Here is a 14,015-nt window from a genome sequence, read left to right as displayed (position 1 = left end):
ATAATACAGGAAACATTGACAGGTTTTCCATTTTATTTTGTCTGTCTGTAATAATGATGTCTTCCATCAATTAAGATGCAAGAATTATGGACCAAAGGAATGTTAAATGCAAAAACCAGATGCTGGGCTCAGGGCATGGATGGATGGCGACCCCTTCAGGCAATACCGCAACTTAAGTGGTGTCTGTTAGCCAGTGGACAGGCTGTGCTGAATGAAACTGACCTTGCTACTCTGATTTTGAACATGTTGATCACAATGTGTGGATATTTTCCAAGCAGGTAAAATGTAATTAGTGTTTTCATGGTTAATACAGGGACTCCATGACACTTTGCTTTCCTCATATGTATGGGTACTTCCTCAGTAACATCATGGGATTACTCTGGTAATTTAAAGCAAAGATGTCCTACTTGTGGCCTTAGAGGGTGCTGCTTTGGCCTTAAGAACTATTTGACAATGTTCTTAAACATATCGAAGTCAACCACTAAGCCAAGAAAGGGAAGGACGGACGGGGAGGGACTGGGGTGGGAATTGGGTAGGGGTTAAATCAGTGATGTGTACATGTATGTACACACAAGTTTTTTACCCCAATATGATGTATGAATATAATACACCAATAAAAATTAAAAAAAACTATTTGAAACAGTTATGAAGAAATATTTTGCAAGTTACATTGATAAAGTAGCTAAAAAGCAGTCTTCTAGGGGAAAAGTCAAATGATACAACACTGAGACCCAGCTATACGCCAGCAGCGGTAACAATGTTCACGTGAATTGGGTATGAATATTTTAAAACAGGGCGAGTGCCAGCCCCTGGCCTGTCGTGTTAACCACCCTGGTGGGGCAGGTGATTCTAGGCCCACGACTTGCCCCACTTGACTAGCGAAGGTGAGGATTTATTCTCTGTGATAGTCACAATTATAACTCTGGCATAGAACTCATTCCTTACAAAATATTTGCATACATATAATTTGCATATATAGTAAATTACATATATGTAATTTACTATAAATATGTATAGTAACAATATATATAATGTTACTATACCACTGATGACTTGTTGTGGAAATTAGTGTGAAAATGTCACATTGTAGCTTGAGGTAGTCATGGTTCCCTTTGTCTTCAAAGATCAGACTAGACTCAGAACCATTTAAATAGACATTAGAAACAAGACAGCATTAAAAATAAGCCTGTATTTGGAAAATGCTGATTCTAGATAAGGTTTAGGTTAATGTTATAGAACTTGATAGGCCCTTTGGGGGAACTGTCCACTTGCAGTGTGTTGGACAGCACAAAGTTGAATCAATTAAATAGTAAATAAGAGTCTTTGGCTCTTCTAGGGTACTGTTTTGCAAGGAAATCTTGTGGAAGGAAAAGAAGTCATATTAAGCAGCCAAGTAGATTTAAACCAAAATACCTAATCATGCTCCCAGCTGTTGAGAGCTTAGTCTTCATTAACAAAAAGTAAGGTAACCTGCTTCATGCCTGGTAGATTGATGTGAACATACACATTTGCGTAAGTATACTAAATGTTGACCCGTATTAAATGTTTCCTAGGGATCAGGATAACGCCATCATCCGGCCTTTGCCCAGGGTGAAAAGGCTGCTGTCAGACAGCACGTGCCTTCCACATGTTATTCAGGTGAGTTGCTTCTGTGTCGCCAAACCAGCAGTGAGAGCTTTCTTTTATCTTTTGTTTTGATTTATTTTGCTGGTACTGGGGATTGAACATAGGGGCATTCTACCTCTGAGACACCTCCAGCCCTATATTATTTTTTATTTTGAAACAGTGTCTCACTAAGCTGTGGAGGGCCTTGCAAGTAGCAGAGGCTGGCTTTGAACCTGCGATCTCCTGACTCAACCTCCCAAGTACTGGGATTAAAGCATGTACCACCACTCCCAGTTTAGGAATGATATTTTAATAATGAGTCCTCATTATTTTACCATAAATTACTTCGTTTTCAAGAAGCTTGGACTCTGATTTAACATTTATTTCACTCCTTCTTAATTGAGTTGGTATTCTGAATATGCTGTGGAAGGTTGTATGTCCAGGAGCCTAAACATGTGAAGTCTCCAGGTCCCAGAGTTACTAACTCAGAGGGTCTATGTATTAGTCATCCTTGCGATCACACTGTTGTGATAAGCGGAAGGTGCTTTCCTCCGGATCGTGGTGCAGGTGATGGTGGCAGAGCGCTGGGAAGCACGCCTGGCTGAAATATGAGTGATTTAGCCGGGCGTGGTGGCGCACACTTGTAATCCCCGCGCTTGGGAGGCAGAGACAGGAGGATCGTGCAGGTTCGAAGCCAGCCGCGCTGGCTTAATAGACCCTGTTTCCACATAACAAAAAGTATAAAAATAGGTTTGGGAGTGTAGCCCGTGGGAGTGTAGCCAGAGGTAGAAGGGCTTCTAGGAACCCCAGTACCAAAAAAAAAGAAATATAAGTAATTTACATAGAAGATATGTAGTTCTTCCTTCCGACATCTGTGTCTGTGACTTGGGCGCTCTGATCTGGCACAAGTACTTAACATTTTGCGTTGTTGCTGTTTTTCTGGTGGCATTTGACTCAAAATCGGAGTTTCTTTGGAGGCAAGTGCTTGAAGAAAATTGAGAAACCATCCTTGTTACGTTTCATGGATAAACTTTTTCAGTGTGTTTATCAGTGCTTGTTCATAGCAATTCTGCATGACTTTTCTCACCCAGATTCCTGACCATGGTGTCCATCTCTCTCTTCAGTGTGTCTAGCCCAGTTCCCAGGGTCCTGTTCTGCCGGGCGCTGCAGGCCTGTGCGCTCTCCCGGGAGCACCTCGAGAGCTGCTCTCGGGTGCCGTTTCACTCCGGCTCCTTGAGTCCTCACAGAGCATTCTGGGGGTTTCTGTGTCAGCTCCACTGAACTGAAACGGAACCATCCTGTGGCTGGCTTTCTGGTTGTTCTTAACAGAAAAGGCCCTTCAGGAAGATTCTCCAACAGGGGGCAGTTTTACCTGTAACATCACGACAAAACTACCTTCAGGCACATTTGGGATTTTTCTGAGTACATTTTAGTCAGTTCTTCATTGATCATTTAGTATCTCTGCCCTAAATGTTGTTGAATGAATCATTTTCAAGTCTGATTTAAGTCTGGATTTTTATTTTAAAACTTACATAAGAAGCTATAATCTAAGCACATGAACTAACATACGTAAAGTAAATGAGGATATTTGACGCCTTTTATGACTTGCTAACCTCAACACTGGATTCCCTTCCAGCTCCTGCTGACCTTTGACCCTATTCTTGTGGAAAAGGTCGCCATTTTGTTATCCCACGTCATGCAGGACAACCCGCAGTTACCTCGGCTCTACCTGAGCGGAGTGTTTTTCTTTATCATGATGTACACAGGTTCCAATGTGCTTCCTGTCGCTCGGTAAGGACCTTGAGGGTACTGTCTTTTAAATTCATTGAATTACCTGTGGGCACACTTACATCATTGAACTTCTGTGCATGTATCATTGCTTTTGTTTAATTTCTCATCCTAAAACCACCTTACTATACTTGTCTGATCATTCAGGAATAGATGGGTGGGGGGAGGGTTACTCAGAATTGTACCACTTCACCACATCCAATATAGGAATTTTATCATCTAGGATTTTAATATGTGTTCTAATAAAACTGTTTATATGTATAAGCGCATTTACATTTTCTTTTTTTAAAAAACGAGTAATTTTTTATATTGCTTCTTAGGCTTATTAGGAACACATATTAAAAGTTTTTCCAAACCAGGTGCAGTGGATCATGCCCGTGTCTCTGACTTTGTCCCAGCACTTAGGAGGTTGAGACATGGGGATTGCAGGTTTGAGGCCAGCCTCAGCACCTTAGTAAGACTTTGTTTCAAAACAAAAAGGACTGGGAGTATAGCATGGAGTTCCTGCCCCTGGGTTCAATCTCAGTACCAAAACAAAAAATATCTTTCGAGAACATTTAAATTATTGCCTTAATCACATATGAAATATATTTTGATAAAATAGATTTATAAGATTCCTTTTTGGGTTTTTTAATCTGTAAGAGATCTAGCCTTTTTTGGGGGGAGGGGTACTGGGAATTGAAGCCAGGGGCATTCTACCTCTTAACTATACCCCTAGCCCTTTATATTTATTTATTTATTATGTATGTACGTATGTACATATGTGTGTATTTAGTGGCACTGGGAATTGACCCCAGGGGCATTCTGCCTCTGAGCTATAGCCCTATTTATTTATTTATTTATTTAGTGTGTGGCACTAGGGATTATCCTTGGGAGTATTCTACCTCTGACTATACTCCCAGGCCTATTTTAATTTTTATTTTGAAACAAGGTCTCACTAAGTTGCTGAGGCTGCCTGTGAACCCCCAATCCTCCTGTCTCAGCCTCCCAAGTACTCCTCAGCCCTTACTATTTTTTATTCTGAAATAGGATCTAAATTGCCGAGACCAGCCATGAACCTGCCGTCTCCACCTCGCAACTTCTGGGACTGCAGGGATGTACCTCCACGCCCACTGAGATCTAGACCTTAGAGACCTAAGCACTAAATCTACACGTTGTCTGACAGATCTGTTTTCTTTCTAGGTTTTTGAAGTACACACATACCCAACAGGCTTTCAAGTCAGAGGAGGTAAGCCAGATTAATCCTCTACATACCTGACACAGTGTGAGGCTCCCTGAGCCATGGAGGTTTACTAGATTATAAGTGCTTGAGGGCAGGTGCTGTTTTATTGTTTTGGATTTTCTTTTCATCTTTACAGCACGTGGCGTGTAGAAACTGAGCTAACTCTTTTAAACGAGTAAACCCCCATTATATTGAAATTGAAGCTATGAATTATACAGAAATCCCATAAATGTTCTCCTTTAACTAAAAGACTACTGGATGATTTTTGTAATGATTTCATTATATAGCTCCATCTCACAGCCTCCTAAATAAAAACGACTGGGAGCGTAGCTTGGAGTTTCTGCCCCTGGGTTCAGTCCTCAGCGTGTGTCTCCATGCCCATCTAGAACAATTCTCTTTACCCAAAAGTTTAACAGTGAATTCATTATTTTATGAGCAAAATGCCTGAAAATTTTTATCTCCTAATTTGTCTTTGCATCAATAGGTAAAACCAAGTTGTTTGGGTTTTACCCTCATGTTTAGAAAAAACTAAGAAAAGCATTTATAGTCATTAACATTTTATTTTCATCAAGGAAATAAACGAACTTAAAATTTTGGCATCATAAGCCAGGTGTGGTGGCACACGCTTGTAATCCCAGCAGTTGGGAGGCTGAGACAGAAGGATCGCTGGTTTGTTGCCGGCCTCAGGAACTTAGTGAGGTCCTCTGAAACTCACTGAGCCCTTGTTCCAAAATAAAGAATAAAATAGAACTGGGGTGTCCCTCAGAAGTAGCATGCCCCTGGGCTCAGTCCCTAGTACCACAAATTTGATTATTAGCCTGATTTCATTTGGCCAGCCAGAGAATATGGACTACTCAATACACTTAATTATAATTACTTTGAATAGAAATTGTCCATCTAAATCCTAATCACATTTCATCAGGGTAGCCTCTTTAAGAAGCTGAATGTGGTGGCACAGTCCTGCAATCTCGATACTTGTGAGACTGAGACAGGAGGACTGCAGGTTTGCGACCAGCCTCAGCAATTTAGGAAGATCCTATTTTAAAATAAATAATGATGCTGGGCGTGGTGGTGCACGCTTGTAATCCCCATGATTGGGAGGCGGAGACAGGAGGATCGCACAGGTTCGGAGCCAGCCATGCTGGCTTAAGAGACCCTGTTTCCAAATAAAAATATAAAAAAATAGGGCTGGGACTGTAGCCCGGAGGTAGAAGGGCTTCCAGGAACTCCAGTACCACCAAAATAATAATAATGATGATGATGATGATGATGATGATGATGATAAATAAAATAATGATAATAATAATAATAATAATGATAAAATATCACTCACAGGTAGAATGCCTGGGTTTAAGCCCCAGTACCAATAAAAAAGAGAGAGAGAGAGAGATCTTTCCAATCTTGTGGCTGTGCTAGTTTTTTAAAGTAGAAGCGGCAGCACAGGTGGGCACTATAGCTGAGAGTTGTGTGCGGTGCCTGTGCGTGGATCTTGGCAGCCGCTCCAAGGTGTCTGCCCTGTGGCCCGTGTGCCCAGGCCCTCCTGGGTGGCCCTGGTGGCAGCCCCAGAGCAAGGAGGCAGGCCTGCCAGGGTGGGCCACAGCTCTGCCCGGGTGCAGGCCCGCAGGCCCCTTGCCGGACTCCCACGCCGAGCTCCCCTGGCTCTGGTCTCACACCCTGTGCGCTCCTCTGAACTGTTTTGGTCCCAGTTGACTCATCTGGTCACTTAAGTGCTTCCCACTGTATTTTGTTTTGTTTTAAAGACAAAAGGACAAGATATTTTTCAGAGAAGTATTCTTGGGCACATCCTACCCGAAGCAATGGTGTGTTACTTAGAAAATTACGAACCTGAGAAGTTTTCTGAGATTTTTCTCGGGGAATTTGATACCCCAGAAGCGATGTGGAGCAGCGAGATGAGGTGAGCGGATGGAGGGCTGCGGCCCTCAGGCTCTGCTGCCGCCTGGCCCCCTGCGCACCCACCCAATCCCACCACCCAGCCCCACTGCGGCACCCGTTGGGCTCTGCTGCCGCCTGGTCCCCTGCACACCCGCCCAGCCCCACCACCCAGCCCCACTGTGGCGCCCGCTGGGCTCTGCTGCTGCTTGACCCCACTGCGCACCCGCAGGGCTATTCAGCTCTCACCTTGCCAGTATGTGACGACCACACTCGGTTCCAAAACAAGTGATGGGTTTGCCGAGGCCTTAAACTGTTTTCTGTTCTAATAAGATTTGACAAAACTACTCTTACCCTAATAGAGCTTTTAGTAAGAGTATGGCCTCCTAATACCAGTGAGCTTGTAAGAATGTAGGCATTGAACTGAAATATATATGTGGGCATATATAGAGATAAAATCCAAGCACACCTCTTGGGTGTTTGGAAATAGGATTGTACTCCACTGACTAAAAACCATGCCCTCATAGACTGGATCAAACCAGAGAGACCCAGAATAACTGCAGGAGGAGGGCTTCCTCACTAGCACATTTGACATTCACTAGGAGTTTGCATTCCTAAGGAATGTCCTTACTAAGAAGGAAATGCCGTAGGAGAAACCTGTGGAAGCACAGTGAAAGGAGAGGCCCGCCAGGCTGTGCAGGAGGCAGCCCTGCTTGTGCCTGGCTAGATGGGATCGATCCAGCCCAACTCACTTCTCCCTGCCACCTGCTGGCTGTTGCTGCACGTCTAGGGCGGCGACCTGTGTAGACCTGTCATATTCTGGCTACTAGTTTTCATATGTTCTATATGAGTCATATTTTTTATTAGGAAAATATATTAGGAATAGAGCCGGGTGTGATGGCGCACTCTTGTAATCCCAGCATTCGGGAAGTGGAGACAGGAAGATCGTGGTTCAAGGACAGCCTCAGCTACTTAGGCCATCAGCAACTCAGTGAGACCCTGTTTCAAAATAAAGAATAAAAAATAGGGCAGGGGGTATAGCTCGGAGGTCGAATGCCCCTGGGTTCCATCCCCAGTACCACACAATAAAATAAAATAAATATATTAGGAATATGAATAAATTGCCAAGATAGGTTTTTAGTGTAGTGTTTTTCTTCTAAGGTTGGCTGAGTCCCCATCTAAATGACACATCTCTCTGCACTGACCAAATCAAGTAAATTTAATGTCCTGAGTGAGCTCCTCGGTGACAGCTAGTGTGGGGCTTCTGGCTATGTCTTCAGGCATCATTCCATGGACCCGCATAGTCGCTGTTTTTTTTTTTAATATAGGATATCACTTAGCATATCACTCTTTTTCTCTCTTTTTTAACATAAAGGTATTATAGACATGTTTATTTCTACTGAGTATTTTCATACAATAAGATTAGAAAACCCTGAGTACCATCCTTTTTGCTCTCATTTTAGGCCAATATTAAGTTACCCTAAAGAAGGTAAATATAACGGTCTTCCATGATTACCTGCCTTAGGCACCTCTCTTAAGTAAGACAGCCCTTCAGAATGCTTGAATGGAGGTTTCTTATTACAGGCGCCTCATGATAGAGAAGATTGCTGCCCATCTGGCTGATTTCACACCTCGTCTTCAGAGTAACACACGAGCACTTTATCAGTATTGTCCCATCCCAGTCATCAACTACCCACAGCTAGAGAATGAACTGTTCTGTAATATTTATTACCTCAAACAACTTTGTGATACACTCCGTTTTCCAGATTGGCCAATTAAAGACCCGGTAAGTTAGTTCAGTTTGTGCCTTCTCAAACCAAAAAGCAGCCTCTACTCACTTCTGGGTAGTTTTCTTTCCTGTGATAAAATGAATAACGATTTCTTTAAATATTCCCTCTTACGGAAGCACTGTGTTAGTCAGTATACTTGGATATAGCTCCAAATGAAAGGTAATTTTCTAAAGGAGTATTAAGAACCTGGCAAACTGGATCTGTGTGACAGACCAGGCGAGCACGACGTCACGCATACGGCAAGGCTGGAAGCTCCAGGAGCGTGATGTCACACATACGGCAAGGCCAGGAGCTCTGGGAGCGTGATGTCATGTGTATGGCATGCCGGGAGCATGACGCCACGCATAGGGCAAGGCCAGGAGCTCTAAGCTGGCAGAGCTGGTCTTCACGTTGATGACTGAGCTCCTGAGGGTGGGTTCGGCAGTCTGAGATGGAATTTCAGTTTGGCCATTAATAGTACTATTTAACATTCACTACACTGCCTGATTCCTCCAAGCCTCAGTTCTCGTCTCTAAAATAGTGGTGATGGTAATAACGGCAGCCACCTATGGTGGTTGTGGTGAGAATGAGAATTTATGCAAGCGCAGTCCCTGGCTCTAGACCTGCAAGGCAGTAAGCACCACTGCCTGCTTGTATAACACTGTGCTGTCTCCCTGTCCAGGCACCCTAGAAACACATCTTACTACCTAGCTATGTAACAGTGTGAAGAAGGTGGTTTTAAGCTCTTTGTATGTCAGAAAGCTGTTGATTAGATAGACCAGACATGCTGATTTAATGAAATAAATACAATGCAAGTATTCTATAATTTAAAGGTTATATTCGAAAATAGTTTTGCTTGAGTAGATACAAATCTTTATCCTCTGTCTGTAAGGTTAAGCTTCTGAAAGATACCCTCGACGCTTGGAAGAAGGAAGTAGAGAAGAAGCCACCCATGATGTCCGTAGAGGATGCCTATGAAGTGCTTAATCTGCCTCAGGGACAGGGACCGTGAGTTCCTTACAAATACTAGCGTCAACCACAAACTGTATTTGAACCAGCCATTTCAGTACTTTTATCTATTTATAGCGAGGCCTATGAGGGTAACAAACAGAACTGTCTGTATGTGACTTTTATGTACTACAGATCTGCTAACTAGACGGCATTGTTCTTACTAGTTAAAGTCCATCTGCAGAGTGCGGGCACTGTCGCCTGGCGCTTGGCTTTCACTCACGTATTGGTTTTCCTCTTGCAACTTCTGTTATGAGGAAGAGATTTGACAGCAGTGTGCCTAGGACCCTAAGTCACACGTCAAAAAAGAACACAGATTGGCCGTAGTAATCATCAGTGAAGTTTTATAGTAGAGTAGCTATGTTAAACAAAAGTGGTTTAAAAGGCATTTTCTAAGTACAGACTAAAATTGTTGTACATTTTGGCAATACTGACAGTATCTTGGAATTAAAAGGTTTTAAATTGGCATTTTGAACACTTGGACAAATTAGTGGGCTTAAAAATACATTTCTTAGTTCTTTGGATCTCAAATGTGACTTTATAATTTAAAATGAATGATAGCCATGTAGAGGGAACTTTTAGGTTTTATCTTTCACGTGTAAAAATAACACATAAGGCCAGGCATGGTGATGCACGCTTGTAATCCCCACGCTTGGGAAGCGGACACAGGAGGATCACTCAGGTTCGAAGCCAGCTGCGCTGGCTCAAGAAACCCTATTTCCAAATTAAAAAAAGTATAAAGTAGGTCTGGGAGTGTAGCCTGGAGGTAGAAGGGCTTCCAGGAACCCCAGTACCACCCCCCAAAAAAAAATAATATATATATATATATATTTATTTTTTTACTGGATTTAATTTGATACCTAATATATGATCACATAACTCCTGATATAAGTAAAAAATTTTAAAACACTTTAGATGATTATATAGATTTTTTTCTCATTTCTTACTTTATTCATAAGGCAATTTTTTTTTAACAGGCACGATGAGAGCAAGATTAGAAAAGCGTACTTCAGACTTGCACAGAAGTACCACCCTGATAAGAACCCAGAGGGGAGGGTATGTACTGCCTCTGGGGTGGGCTTTGGGGTGGACTTCTCGCTCTGCTATTATTTAGAAAGAGAAAATATACCCGTCTCTGCTAATATCTGCCTCATAATACAGGCTGGGTGGATATTTAATAAACTTCTAGCTGCATGCCCAGTTTTGTGTGTGAACAGTCCTCTCTCAGTATACAGAGGGTCTTCCTATTTATTCTCTATCCATACCCATATCTGTCTGTTTGAGAGTTGACTCTAATGGGGCAGTCATGACCATAATTAAAAGTCAGGAATGTCTGTAGGTAATGCCATTTGCCATCTAGAGTGCTTTCAGTAACTTATATTTTTCTAATGACAGCAAACTGCATATAATTCTACGTGTAGAAGTGGAAAATTTGAACCAGGCATGGTGGTGTATGCCTGTATTCCCAATACTTGGGAGGCTGAGACAGGATCACTGGTTTGAGGCCAGCCTCAGTACTGTAGTGAGACTCTCAGTAACCTAGCAAGACCCTGTTTCAGAATAAGAAATAAAAAGGGCTGGGGGTGTGGCTCAGAAGTAGAATGCCCTTTGGTTTAATCCCCAGTACCAAATAAATAAAAAGTAGAAAATTTGTTAGATTTTAAGTCATTTGCTGCTAGCATTCTCTGACCCCACTTTGTCCAGTGAGAATTCATAAATGATAAAATGACATTGGAACCACTGAAAGTAGTCATCTGTTGAGGGAAACTTGGGGATAATTTTCACTGATTTTAGGTCAGTTTTCTTATTGGAAACAGTATTCCTGAACAGGAAGACTTGACATTGAAAAGATGCCACTTTTTATCAAAACCTGGAGTTCTTTCTCATGTTTTTGAGAGCTCCCTAGAAACGCATTCAATGAGAGGGGGAAAATATCAAGATAGGAAGAAAGTTTAGAACAAGTTATTATTGCAGGACTTAAGCTATTAGTTATTAAAACACTCCATAAAGATGCTTAGAAAGCAGTGTGCAGCTGACAGAGAACCAGCAGGCAGATCAGCGTGCGTAACGGACACGCACAGTGAGGGTGCGGGCGAGGAGGGCCTGGCGGGCCCGCAGCCGACTCCAGGCCAGTCCTACCATGTGGGAGCTGCAGCACCTGCTGTGAACGCGGGGAGGGCCTGTGCACGCCTTGCAGGGCTCTTCTGAGGATGCGACAGGTCCTGGTGCTTGCACTGTTGAGATCATTGCATAGCTAGTTGGACAGAAAAAAAATAGTATTACCTTTAACAGTACACCAGCTAGATTACAGTTGGAATGATTCCCTTAAAGTGGAAGGTAAAATAACAACTAAGTAAGTTATTGGTCAACTATACACCAACAGTTGTGATTTGAAATAATCCAAGTTAAACTTTAACTATTTTTGGTTACATATAGGATATGTTTGAAAAAGTAAATAAAGCATATGAATTTTTATGTACCAAATCAACAAAAATAGTGGATGGACCAGACCCAGAGAATATAATTTTAATTCTGAAAACCCAGAGCATCCTCTTCAACCGTCATAGAGAAGGTAAGGCGTCTGTTACCCACAAATTTTAACTTAGCATCCAGGTAATGCTACCATGTCACTTTTTTATACAACATATTCTAATCAATTTAGAACATTACAGCAAAAGATTATTGGCATCATGCTTCTTGTTGTTGGTACTGCAGATAGAACACAGGGGCATTGCACCTCTGAGCTAACCCACCAGCCTATTTTAGTTCATCTTGAGTTAGGGTTTTGCTGAGTTACTGGTCACTCCTCCAACCTGTGAGATCCTCCTGTCTCAGCCTTCCAACTACCGTGATTATAGGTGTATGCCATCACACCTGGCTTGGAATCATCTTTTTGATATAGGAAAACAACAATTTTCTACAGAAAGACCCAGAATATTGTGTTTTACATATATATGTTGCCCTTCTCACCTGTGTGTTCCAATATTACAAGGTCTCATTATTTCCTTCTGAATGACATTTGTGTTCTGTGGCATTACACTGTTAAATTTTGTGTTTAGCTTTTTAGCAGCAAATATCTTAAATGAAATCTTATATGTTAAATGGTATCTAGAATCTAAGGATTATTTAATGTTGCTCCTAAGTTCTTTTATATAACCAGGACTGTCTAACCTTCAAAAGCCTCAGAAGATTGAAAACACCAGGAATGTTCAGGTTTTTAAAAAGCAGTAAAGCCAGGTGTGATACAGGTCTGGACTCCCAGGATTTGGGAGGCTGAGATGGAAAGATCGCGTTTGTGACCAGCCTCAGCAACTTAGCAAAACCCTGATTCTAAATGAAAATAAAATAGTGCTGAGGGTGTGGCACAAAAGTAGAATACCTCTGGGTTCAATCCCCAGTACACACACACACGCGCGCACGCATGCACGCACCCATGCAGGTGCTCAGTAGAACTTTTCGAATGATTGTCTCCTTTCTTTCACGTCTCTCCTTTGCTGTTGTAGTTCTCAAGACCCTCAGGGCCCGTGGAGTAGTGTGGTGTTGGGTTACAAGGTAATCTAGCACTTTAGTAGGGCCCTTGTGGTAGTGATACTGGACACCAGAACTTTGCCTTGATAGCCAGAGGAATAAAACTGGCTACTTGACTACAGATGCATAGGCGGCAGAGCCTTTAATGTGGCCCCGCTTGGGAAGGGAGACACAGCTCCAACAAGACAGCGTCAGGCTGGCTCACTGAAACCAACAGAAAAGGCTAGTTTGACTGGAGCTTGCAGGGCTAGGGTTCTGCCATTTGCTTAGCAGAAGCCCTGGCTCTCATGCTGTGTATGCCACCGTTGAAGGCTGGATACACATTTTGTATCCAGCATGAAGGTGGGGCCTTTGGGTAGCTGTGAGGCGATGGCCAAGGCCCAATGGCACACGTGTTCTTCGCTCTAGTGTCTCAGTAGTCCCAACAGTAGCAGCCCAGGAGGCCAGCACCGTGTTGGCGACATCAGATGCTCTGTTGAGGTGTAGGAGTTAGGCTTAATATAGTGGATGTCCTCTGCCTGGGAACGGAACGTGGCTTATGGCACAGGGTGGGAGACTATGTGCTCGAGGGTGGTGCTGGGAGAGAAGGGATAGAGGCCGGTGTGGACTCGGGAGAGAGAAGCAAGGAGTCAAAGGCCAGGTGGGTCGTGGTCTAAGTGTCGGGGGACTTGAGGACCGAGCTTTGGGTCTTTAAGGAGAGGGGTGATCCACTGGTTCACTTCTGAATGCGGGTTGAACAGCACACATGTAAAACGTTTTAGTGCTGGCCTTCACTGGTGCTCAGATCAGTTCAGGGACCTTTTCCAGCCCTCGGTTGCTCTGTAGTGGCTGATGCTGAATTAGCCCCTGGCATCCTGTCTGTTACCACAGCTGCCAGCAGTGTCCTGAGCTGGGAGGACTTATATCCACTCTTCTGTCTTACCACATACATGTGTGTATGCGCCACTGTAGGGAAATTAGGACCAGTTTTAAAAGGTCCTTTTTTAAAAAAGTCATCTTATGAGTTTTAATTTAGGGCAGGTTATTGGTAAGCCTCACAAAGCCAAAGGCTTTATGCTGATCTCAGATGGAATTGTACAGGTAGAAAATCATGACCAACTAATTGGAGGAATTCTAATAGATTCGTTTAAAAAAAAAAAAAAGAGGCCGGGCATGGTGGCGCACGCTTGTAAGCCCAGTACTTGGGAGGCTGAGACAGGAGGATT

At 43.0% G+C, this 14,015-nt stretch overlaps 1 protein-coding gene across 3 annotated transcripts in view; it reads left to right on the top strand.

Annotated features, from left to right (window-relative positions):
* Positions 1-14,015, top strand: part of DNAJC13 (DnaJ heat shock protein family (Hsp40) member C13) — a gene marked incomplete at both ends in the record, with an annotated part of 100,082 nt that overhangs the window by 49,904 nt on the left and 36,163 nt on the right. For all 3 annotated transcript variants that reach the window (XM_080695770.1, XM_080695769.1, XM_080695768.1), the window contains 9 exons: positions 76-278; positions 1,554-1,638; positions 3,242-3,396; positions 4,576-4,621; positions 6,376-6,530; positions 8,090-8,291; positions 9,167-9,282; positions 10,260-10,338; positions 11,719-11,854. In XM_080695770.1, coding sequence (XP_080551896.1) covers positions 76-278; positions 1,554-1,638; positions 3,242-3,396; positions 4,576-4,621; positions 6,376-6,530; positions 8,090-8,291; positions 9,167-9,282; positions 10,260-10,338; positions 11,719-11,854 — 1,177 coding nt within the window. The remainder of the gene's footprint in view (positions 1-75; positions 279-1,553; positions 1,639-3,241; positions 3,397-4,575; positions 4,622-6,375; positions 6,531-8,089; positions 8,292-9,166; positions 9,283-10,259; positions 10,339-11,718; positions 11,855-14,015) is intronic.

The sequence above is a fragment of the Muscardinus avellanarius genome, assembly GCF_963383645.1.
Source record: "Muscardinus avellanarius genome assembly, chromosome: 5".
Lineage (NCBI taxonomy): Eukaryota > Metazoa > Chordata > Mammalia > Rodentia > Gliridae > Muscardinus > Muscardinus avellanarius.
Note: the sequence above shows the minus strand (reverse complement) of the source record. Positions and strands in the feature narration are given on the sequence as shown.